The sequence below is a fragment of the Eubalaena glacialis genome, chromosome 1 (genome assembly GCF_028564815.1).
Source record: "Eubalaena glacialis isolate mEubGla1 chromosome 1, mEubGla1.1.hap2.+ XY, whole genome shotgun sequence".
NCBI classification, from domain to species: domain Eukaryota; kingdom Metazoa; phylum Chordata; class Mammalia; order Artiodactyla; family Balaenidae; genus Eubalaena; species Eubalaena glacialis.
The window spans coordinates 113,036,611-113,047,625 of NC_083716.1; the positions used below are offsets into that span (position 1 = coordinate 113,036,611).

The 11,015-nt window shown below is 43.8% G+C and overlaps 1 protein-coding gene across 1 annotated transcript; it reads left to right on the plus strand.

The window, feature by feature from the left end:
- Window positions 1–400: 400 nt before the first annotated feature.
- POLR2D (RNA polymerase II subunit D) lies at window positions 401–9,312 on the plus strand. The gene is made up of 4 exons (XM_061199065.1): window positions 401–497; window positions 2,593–2,773; window positions 7,665–7,760; window positions 8,882–9,312. Exons 1-4 carry the CDS (start codon window positions 425–427, stop codon window positions 8,958–8,960), a joined length of 429 nt encoding a protein of 142 aa, XP_061055048.1. The 5' UTR covers window positions 401–424; the 3' UTR covers window positions 8,961–9,312.
- The last annotated feature ends 1,703 nt before the right edge of the window (window positions 9,313–11,015 follow it).

Below are 11,015 nucleotides of genomic sequence, written 5' to 3' on the forward strand. Positions count from 1 at the left end.
TCTAATCCTTCCCTACGCCCTGGGAAGCAGGTATCCTCATCCACACTTCACCGGTGAGTTAGCTGAGGCTCAGAAAGGCCAAGTGACCAGTCCCTACCACGCGCGGCGAAGGGCGTACTGGAGAAGAGAAGGACGGTTTCTCCGGAAGCGGCCAGCGCAAGACGCTCCTCGGCACTCCGGGAACCCCCGCGACCCCGCGGCTCTGGCCCGTCACCGCTTCCTTAAGGGAAGCTCAAGGCCGCTGCAAGTCCCTCGGCCCCGCCCGCCCCGTCGGGGTCCCGCCCACCCACCGAGGCCCGCCCACCCACCGAGGCCCGCCCATCCCCAATGGAGCCCCGCCCCGTCTCCAAGACCACGCCCCTTCCGTGGCCGCGGCTCAGCGCTTCCGCTTCCGGCGGTGTGGGCTGCGTTGCGCGGCAAGAAGATGGCGGCCGGTGGCAGTGATCCGCGGGCTGGCGACGTAGAGGAGGACGCCTCACAGCTCATCTTTCCCAAAGGTGCGGCCTGGGTCTGCCGGACTGCCCCCGTGGTCCTGCGTGGTCGCCGCAGGCCTGGGCAGGCGCGGCGAAGGGCAGGGAGGAGGGGGATGCGGGCCGGCAGGGCAAGGTGCCGCGGGAGCCGGCCAGCCGGAGTCCACGCCTGCAGCCCTGGAGCCGTCGGCGCCCAACTCCACACCGCCCCTGGGCGGCCTCTTGCTCCTGTTTAAGTAGTTTGTTTTATCCGATAAGCTGCGAAGTGCTGGAGGGTTGTGTCAAAGACAAAGCCGGCACTAAAGGGGAAAGGACAGATTTTAATCAGTAATATACTATTGCAATAGGAAAGAGAGTCAAGCGTGGACTCATCTCAACTTCGATCTGTAGAGGTGACTGGGCATTTTAAAGGGAGAATGAAGGAATAAGGAGGGGAGTGAGCGGGGCCTCAGTAGGGTCGGGGAAGTGAAGTTAGGAAAAGCGGGAAGCGGAGGGTTGGTCCATTTGAAACCCCTTTGGATTTGTTAACTGGCCGTTAACTCCTACCCTCCCACACCCCTCGCTCTGGGCTGGGAGACAGGGGCCCTGTCTTCAGGTGTTGGCTGAAACAAACAGTAAGTTATTTTGGCAGCCTTCAGTTTTCATAAACAGCCACTGTAAAGAGCTAGAGTCATCCCAGGGATGCGGCCTGGAGCTATTAGAAATCTTGTTGGTGTTTTAGTGTTTTTAATGCATTTATTTTATTTTTATTTATTTTTGGCTGCGTTGGGTCTTCGTTGCTGCATGTGGGCTTTCTCTAGCTGTGGCGAGCGGGGGCTGCTCTTCGTTGCGGTGCGCGGGCTTCTCATTGCGGTGGCTTCTCGTTGCGGAGCACGGGCTCTAGGCGCGCGGGCTTCAGTAGTTGTGGCACGTGGGCTCAAGAGCTGTGGCACACGGGCTTAGCTACTCTGCGGCATGTGGGATCTTCCCAGACCAGGGATCGAACCCTTGTCCCCTGCATTGGCAGGCGGATTCTTAACCACTGAGCCACCAGGGAAGCCCTCGTCAAGTTTCTGTGGACCAAAGTTGAGTCCTTGGCAAGAAGAGGGCGCACAGGAAGGAGACTGGAATTTGGTCAGGGAGAGAATCTGTGTCAGATGGCTGGGAGTAAAGCACATTTTGCTATCAGAGAACTTCCTCTTTGCAGTGTGATGTGCTTAATTTGTAATTTAAAAACCCAAAATAAGTAGAAAGCTTAAGATTTTAAAGTATCATATCTTACAGGTACTGGAAAACACAAAGTAAGTGGGGGAAACCTTAACAGTACCCTCCTTTTAAAAAAAATTACTATATCCACAGTAAAACGTGAAATTCCACACCTTTTCACCCAGAGGAAACGACTGTAAATAGTTTAGTGCTTATGCTTCCACACTGTGCTCCTTTATAAATATATACTTATACACTTTATTCTTTGCAAAAATAGAATTATGCTATAGAAGTCATACAGCTTTTTAAAAATTTGATGAGACATTGTGTAGAACTGTTCTATTCTTTCAAAGGGCTAGGTAGTACTTAATGGTTGTACCATAATACTATTTATCTGTTGATAGACATATAGGTTGCTTCTAGTATTGTATTTTATAGACTCAAGGTGAAATACTTCCTTTCATAGGATAGCTTCATGGAAGTTTTGGGCATAATGGAAATATATGTTTGTTTTCTTTTTTATGGTGTAATAACTAAGAGGGAGATGGTTTTCTTAATTTCATGATAAATTAAACCAGTTTTTCATATTTAGTTTTTGTCTAGGTACTTTTTATTCAGGTTTTTGTTTGTTTGTTTTTTAAATACTGTACAGTTAGAAATTCCCTGGCAGTCCAGTGGTTAGGACTCGGCGCTCTCACTGCCGGGGTCCCCGAGTTCAATCCCTGGTCGGGGAACTAAGATCCCACAAGCCACGCGGCATGGCAAAAAAAAAAAAAAAAAAAAAACACCTGAAAAGTACTGTACAGTTGTGGGATATGAAGCCTCTGGATTTCTGCAGGGACAGAGACTTGCTGATAGTCTCAAAGGCAAAAGGAGCGTTTAGAAGCTGACTTTTGGAGGAATATTTTCAGCTGACATTTATGCTTCTCACAAATAGAGTTTGAAACAGCTGAGACACTTCTAAATTCAGAAGTTCATATGCTTCTGGAGCATCGAAAGCAACAAAATGAGAGTGCAGAGGATGAACAGGAACTTTCTGAGGTCTTCATGAAAACTTTAAACTACACAGCCCGTTTCAGTCGTTTCAAAAACAGAGAGACCATTGCCAGTGTACGTAGGTGAGTGCTGAAAGAAAGTTTTATTAATCCAAACTATTAGACATCTGCACGTAGAATGCTGTCACCACCTCCCTGCTCCTCCCCACCACCCCATGGGCATCATCTGTACGATTAATGTAAGTAAAATAATGTCTTTGTCAAAATTTTGAAATAGCTTATATGGTCAAAATCTTCCTTGGCCACCTTTTGCTGTACCCCAAATCCCAGTTACCTCCCTGCAGAGTGACTACTGTCAGAAGTTTGTTGTTAGCCCTCCAGAGCTTGTTCCATACATTGGCATACACACCATAAACACACAGCATTGTTTTATTTTGCTTTTTTTCTTTTTTTTAATAAAGTGGGCTTATTTATTTATTATTTCCCTGATATGTCCTAGAGATCTTGCTATGTTAATAAATATAAATCAGGAGCATTCTTTCTGGATCTTTGCTTTACCATTCAAAAGGTGACCGGCTTTTAGCATTTTTTCCTAAGGCATTGCTTCTCAAATTGGTTGGATGTGCTCTGGGAAACAGTGAGGTGCTGCGGTACATAGGAGGCCCCAGGGAAAACAAGAGCTGTTTTAGCATTTCTTTGATTTCTTCGAAGATGAACATTATCTCATGTGAATTAGATAATCATTTGAAGTTCTGATATAATTTGAGCCACTAGAGAAGTCCATTTTTATAAACTGGGTGTCATCAGTGTTACTTGGTGGTATGGTTTAAAACATTTCTGCGTTAAAGCAAACAGATACCAGTATATTGTGAAGTAAAACAAATAATATATATGAACTCTTTTTTTCTAATACTTTAGTTGTATTTATTTATTTTTATTATTATTTATTTTGGCCGCACCACGCGGCATGCGAGATATTAGTTTCCCGACCAGGGATCGATCGAACCCGTGCCCATTGGGAGCTCGGAGTCTTAACCATTGGACCACCAGGGAAGTCCCTGAATTCTTGAAATAAATCATGAGACTTAAATCCTTGCAGTTGCAGAAAGTCATTTGTGCCTATGCCCCCGAGTTGGTTGTGGGTACTTGTTTGCTCTACTCTGGTGAAATATTTGAGAAGTACTGTCCTAAGGAAAAGCAAGTGGACAAAAAGATGCATATGTGCAAATATTCTTCAGAGAGCTGTTAATAATAGTCACAGTTTAGAAAAAACTAAATATTCAACAGTAATTAAATAAATTGTGCTAAATCCATTTGATGGACTATATTGTCACTGAAAATTATGATAGAAAATGAAATTGAACGATGTTCACATAATTTAGGTGTGCAGAAAATGAAGTGATAAAGCTGTATATGAAGTATAGCCTGTTCTGAAAAGTGTGGGTATATGCATGGGGAAAAGATTACATACAAAACTGCAAAGTGTTGAACCAAAAAGATGACTTGAACAAATGAAGGTGGACTTAAACATTCACGAATAAGAGGTCTTAATACTGTAAAAATGTCATTTCTCCTCAAATCAATGTATACATTTAGTGCCATCCTAAATCCTCAAGGTAATTGATATATATTCTCAAATATGCTCGGAACTTTGTAAGTAGGATTTTGGATGACAGTGCACTCATTGTTATACCACCTTGAACATCTGTAATTTGTTTTGTGGCTGTTACTGTTATTCCACTGATAAAGCATAATTTGCCATATAATTCAATTAAGATGAGGTGGTAGTAGATCATCATAAATAAACGTACAGTGGCTGAGGCAGGGCCCCCATCACCTGCATCCTACCAGTGAGCAGCACAGGCTACCTAAGTGCGCCAAGAAAAATACATCCTCTGCTGTGAAAAATAAATAATAATAAGTTAATTAACGAATGCCCCCCCCCCAAGATCTTAAATTTGTAAGAATGGTCAGAAAAACTTTTTTTTTTTTAAATAAATATATTTATTTATTTTCGACTGTTGGGTCTTTGTTGCCGTGCGCGGGCTTTCTCTAGTCGTGGCAAGAGAGGGCTACTCTTCGTTGCGGTGCGCGAGCTTCTCATTGGGGTGGCTTCTCTTGTTGCCACGTGTGGGCTCTTGGCGCGTGGGCTGAGTAGTTGTGGCTCTTGGGCTCTAGGCACGCGGGCTCAGTAGTTGTGGCACACGGGCTCAGTAGTTATGGCTCACGGGCGTAGTTGCTCCATGGCATGTGGGATCCTCCCGGACCAGGGCTTGAACCCATGTCCCCTGCATTGGCAGGCGGATTCTTAACCACTGCGCCACCAGGGAAGCCCCAGAAAAAATTTAAAAAGAAAAAGGAAGGGGAGTTTGCCCTACAAGCTGTTAAAATACATTAAAAAATGACAGTAATGAAAATAGTGACACTTTGGCATGAGAATAGATAGATGATTGGAGCAGAATAGAAAATTCAGGAACAGATACAAATCCAAATCTATTATGTTTTATATGAGTCCAGTATATGGGAAAGATGGCACTGTAAGTTACTGGGAAAATATTTTTAAATGAAGTTGTAACTCTGTATACCTTATACCAAAATAATTTCTGAAGGAATTAAGGATTTAAATGTAAACTATGATGCATAGAAGTGCTCTGTGATAACTTGAGTGAATATACAGTTTTGGGTGGTTAGCAGGACTTTAAATGAGGGGAAACTTGATGGACTATAGCTGACTATAAGCTTTGCAAGGCGAGGACTGGATCATATTCATCGTTATGGGCACTAAATAATCTTTAGTTGAGTAAGTAAATGAATTTACATAAATGTCTTTAAATAAAGTGCCATAAATAAAATCTAAGTATGAATAAACTGGGAAAAGGATTGATATCCTTAATGTTAAGAGCTCTAACAAGTAATTAAGAGATGACACCCAGTTTATAAAAATGGATTTATTAGTCTCTAATGACTTGATTTATATCAGAACTTCAAATGACTATCTAATTCAAATGAAATAATGTTCGTCTTCAAGGAAATCAAAGAAATGCTAAAATAGCTAAGTAGGTTTAAAAAGAATGGGAAACCTGGGACTTCCCTGGTGGTCCAGTGTTAAAGAATCCGCCTTCCAATGCAGGGGACGCGGGTTCGACCCCTAGTCAGGGAACTAAGATCCCACATGCCACGGGGCAGCTAAGCCCGCGCGGCACAACTACTGAGCCTGCACGCCGCAACTGCTGAGCCCATGTGCCTCAACTAGAGAGAAGCCCGCGTGCTGCAAACTACAGAGCCCATGTGCCCTGGAGCCTGCGCGCCACAACTAGAGAGAGAAAAACCAGCATGCCACAGCTAGAGAGAAGCCCACATGCTGCAACGGAGAGCCCACGTGCCACAACGAAAGACGCTGCCACGAAGATCCTGCGTGCTGCAACGAAGACCTGACGCGGCCAAAAAAAAAAAAAGAACGGGAAACCTAGTGTAAGAAGTAGGGGAAACAGGCCCCATCTTTTATTGCTGGTGGAAGTGTAGTGTATATTGGTAAAGCCCTTTTAGGGCACTGTCTCTCAGAAGGAAGCCATCCAGTTATATCGTATCCTTTGACTGAATAATTCTGCTTCCAGGAATTTATCTTTAAAGCACACAGTAATCAATCAAGTGCACAAAGAAGTATACATTTACAATGATGTTTAGAATGCATTATTTTAAATGATGAATAATTGGAAACAACAGAAATGTTCAACAGCAGGAAATTTGATATATAAATTTATGGCACAGCCTTTCAGTGCAATGCCATGTTCAAGGTAAAGTTATGTGTGTACTAATATGGAAAACAGCTTCTGTATTATTGAGTGAAAAAAGGCCAGTTACAGAATAACATTTGTTATAATTCCTTTCGGGGTTTTGTTTTGTTTTGTTTGTTTATTTGTTTTTAATTATGTAAAGGGGGGGTGGACTCTGCACAAAAATGTTAGCACTGGTTATTTCTGGGTAGAATTTCAGGTTATTTTCCCATGTTGGGGTTTTGTGGGGGGTTTTTTGGTATTTTTTATAAATGAGCAGGTGTTCATTTTACAACAAATCCCTCCATATAATACATACACTACATTATGAACCTCTGCCTGTGTAACTAAGTTTACAGTATTTTCTTTACAAAATGAAAATAGCTTTATTAGGTGACGAAAAGTTACAAAACAGAATGAGTGAGTTTGTATTCTAAAACATAGAAAGCCATTTGGAATGGTATACTAAGATGGTAACATTGATTTTGTTGAGGTAGTGACTTTCATTTTTCTGTCTTTATTTTCTCAATTTTGTACAATAACTAATAGGCTTGTAATCGAGTGGTAAGGACAGAAAATGTTTGTTTCTGAACAGATAATTAAGGTCCTCTCTGAAACCGGATTTACCGTGGACGACCTCTGTTTTCAGAAGTCGATGTGTGAGAATCCAGGATATGATTTGTATTGATGTTCTTTTTTACAGTTTGAACTAGAAGTACATTTAAAGTAAGAGGCAGTTTATACATAGATTTGTACAGAGTAAGACATGCTTGTATTTGTTTATTTTTTAGATACATTTAAAAGGGAATTTTCTCCAAGTCAAAATGCCTGGTAGATTGGGGACATCTGACACCATGTGTTTGACATAAAATTAATAACAAAGGAAGCAAAGAACAGTGGTAGGAAGAGCAGAGAGCAACAGAATAAACTCTTGGGAGAAAGGTCGTGTAGTCCTCGAGGCGGATAGCAGTTTCTCAGAAGTTACCATCGCAAGCATTCTCTGCAGTGGTGTGCTCGCCTTGCTTTCACTGTCTCTGCCTGATTTCGTTGCAGCTTCCTGTTCTCCAGCAAGAGGAACAGGAAGTGATTTGAGAGTGGGATTTTGCAGCAAACCTAACCATACTGGGAAGATTGCAAGTGCTTTATTTTTTCTCTTCCTTGCCAGCTACATCTGATGCCCTTTTCCTGTTCATCCTTGTTTGATTCTGTTTGTTTGTCTTGATTTTCTTCCCTGTGACCAGCTTGCTGCTCCAGAAGAAGCTTCATAAGTTTGAGTTGGCCTGTTTAGCCAACCTTTGTCCAGAGACTGCTGAGGAGTCCAAGGCTCTGATCCCAAGGTTAGGACTGGTCGTGAAAAGCTCTATGTGTATTGGATAAATTGTTACAAGTAGAATTACTGTGTCTAAAAGCGGTGTGCATTTAAAATCTAGGTAGATATCACCAACGTTGAATGAGTGCCTTTGTAATGAGATTGGTGGTTTTATAGCACACCGATGGTTGGCAAAAATGTGAAACAGCTGAAACTCTGGTACACTGATGATAGGGGTGCCAATTAGTACGGTCACTTTGGAGAGCAGTCTGGCTACATCCAGTAAAGCTAAAGATGAATATACCCCATGACCCCAAAATTCATTCCTGGGTACGTGTCCTAAAAGCAACGCATACATAGTTTAAAAGAAGACATGTATTCCAGTGTTTATTGCTGCATTGTTGGTGATATCAGAAACTGGACAACAATGAAGACTGGAGAAATAAATCATTGTATGAGCATACAGTGTTTATTATGTAGCAGTGAAAAACTAGTGAACTAGGACGACGTGGAGTAATGCCAACAGGCGCCCCATTGAACTTTGTGTGAAAGAATTGCAGGATACATACAGTACAATGCCATTTCTTACAGTTTAAAGCCAGCACTGCACATTGCTTGTCGACACGTTTACATGTATTATAGTAAATATTCATATACAAGTACAGGTAGGGATGATGAATACCAAATTTAGGATAATGGTTACTTCTGGGGAAGGAAGAAAGGGAATTAGAATAGGGGAGCACACACAGAGCCATCGATTTGTGTCTGTCATATTTATTAAAGAATCCAGGAGGGAGGGACTTCCCTGGCGGTCCAGTGGTTAGGACTCCGAGCTTCCACTGCAGGGAGCCCGGGTTCAATCCCTGGTCGGGGAACTAAGATCTTGCAGGCCACACGGTGTGGCAAAAAAAAAAGGGAATCAAGTGGGGATAACTGTTAAAATTAGCTTATTTTCTATACCTTTTATATGTTTGAAGTACTTCATAATGTTTTTTAAAGGAAAGAAATGAGTTGAAATGTAAAGGTGTCAGCGTTTAGGGGTAAGTGGGGAGGTGGGCCAGTGGAGCTCCGAGATTAGCACGCACGAAAGAAGAGGGTGGGGAACAGTCAGGCGCTGCAGCCTCACTGCTTTTGGTTTTCTCCTCGTAGCCTGGAGGGGCGGTTTGAAGATGAGGAGCTGCAGCAGATTCTTGATGACATCCAGACCAAGCGCAGCTTTCAGTATTGATCTCCAGGCGTCCCTGCTGCTGGGGGAGCCACGTCACATCCCCGGCGCGGCACCGCTGGCCCAGGATCCAGGGCTGACTTGCACAGAAAATCTGTTGCAGGAGACACCTGGGCTTCCTTTGGATAGAGCAACCCAGTGCTTGGTCTTGGTTTAGGTTGCTGTTTCAGGCTCGACTGTGGGACGCTGATGACCAGCGTGACCTTGGCGAGGCCTTGCCGTGGCTGCCTGCGCTTGCCTCTGGGGAGGGTGAGGTGGGGCGACGCGCATCTCAGCCACACTGCTGGCTGCCGCACGTCACGGTCTTTGGCCCTGGTGTTATTTTTGATTCCTAATATTTCATGTTTTAATTTCAGTGTGTTCGTAGTTTTTTTTTTTTTTTTTTAATTAATTAATTTATTTATTTTTGGCTGTGTTGGGTCTTCATTTCTGTGCGAGGGCTTTCTCTAGTTGTGGTGAGCGGGGGCCACTCTTCATCACGGTGCGCGGGCCTCTCACTATAGCGGCCTCTCTTGTTGCGGAGCATAGGCTCCAGACGCGCAGGCTCAGTAGTTGTGGCTCACGGGCCCAGTTGCTCCGCGGCATGTGGGATCTTCCCAAACGAGGGCTCGAACCCGTGTCCCCTGCATTGGCAGGCAGATTCTCAACCACTGCGCCACCAGGGAAGCCCTGTTCGTAGTTTTCGAAGCTATACTAGAACATGTAAAAGTGATATGGGAAACAGTCTCACCTAAATGCAAAAGGAGCAATTACACGAGACCTGTATCATTGTTGAGATTCTTAAAGAGAGGATGATAGTGCCTTGGCGTCATTGTGCTTAACCCAGGAGACATGGAAGAGGCTGCCGCGAAGAGTAGTTACACATGAGGGTTACTGCTGAGCGCTGTGGGGCACATCGCCGTGAGATGGACAAGTTCTGTGCCTTTCTTCTTGGATTGCTGCGCAGCATAGATTTGGAGCAAGTGGTCTTTAAGCACTTACTTTGTCACTCCCAAATTCAGATTTTTCCTTCCTGGGCCAGGTGTGAAGGAGTGAGCACTTCACAGTGTTCTCATATGGGGCATCGGGTCCAAACCTCTGGCCTCCTGCTTAGCAGCAGGTGTTCTGCAATGGAGGAGACGTGGAAGGAGGGAGCCTGCCACTTCCCGAGCCACTACAGTGGCGTCACTCCATCTGAGGCTAGTTGCGGAGAAAACACTTTAATTGCTAGACACTGTGGCTCTGAATTTTCTGAAGGGAAATATGCCTGTTTTCTTCACAGTTTGGGGATTTTTCTTTGAGGCGCTTGTTGGCTCCAAGTGAATTCATGGTCCAGAGAAGAGACTGGGGAAAGAACAAAGTTGGCTTTAAAAGTCAAGGTCGTTTTATGTCAGCTGCTGACTAAGGCAAAAATAAAATTTCTTTAATAAAGTCTTTCAGTTTCTGAAATGACATGGTTTCTGAGTCCCCAATATTCTTGATCATTATTTGAAGGAAATGTCATTCATACCTCAATTAAAGAAGTATTTGAGGAAATAATCTTTTCATCCTTGGGCAACTTTACTTCTTTGAGACTCAGTGTTCGCAACTGTAAAATGTGGATAATAGTTTCTATTCCACAGATGTTGAAGATTGAATGAGAAAATTATTAAAAAGAGCCTATTGGTGTCTGACGTACACTATGCCCCAGTAAATGTTAGCTGTTATTAGTCAGCTTGCTTTGTAGAAATTAGTGCAAGGGGGACTTCCCTGGCGGTCCAGTAGTTAGGACTCTGCGCCTTCACTGCCGAGGACCCTGGTTCGATTCCTGGTCGAGGAACTAAGATCCCACAAGCCATGTGGCACAGCCCAAAAAAAAAGAAAAAAAAGAAATTAGTGCAAGGAATTGGTAGCATACCCACTGGTACTGGTATAAGACTATGAAAATAAACCCAACTGCCTACTCAAAGTCTGCAGAATTATCTTTTAAGAGAGTCAGTTCCATGGTTGGCACCAGGCAGTGGAACAAAAAGAACAGGCCTGGACGCAGACCCGAGCTGTAATCCAGGCCGCGTGTGCTGGGTGGCAGGAGCAGGGCGG

Coding starts and splice junctions, on each gene's coding strand:
- POLR2D (XM_061199065.1), top strand. CDS start 425: ATGGCGGCCGGTGGCAGTGATCCGCGGGCTGGCGACGTAGAGGAGGAC. Junction 498..2,592: donor ACAGCTCATCTTTCCCAAAG/GTGCGGCCTGGG, acceptor TCTCACAAATAG/AGTTTGAAACAGCTGAGACA. Junction 2,774..7,664: donor ACCATTGCCAGTGTACGTAG/GTGAGTGCTGAA, acceptor CCCTGTGACCAG/CTTGCTGCTCCAGAAGAAGC.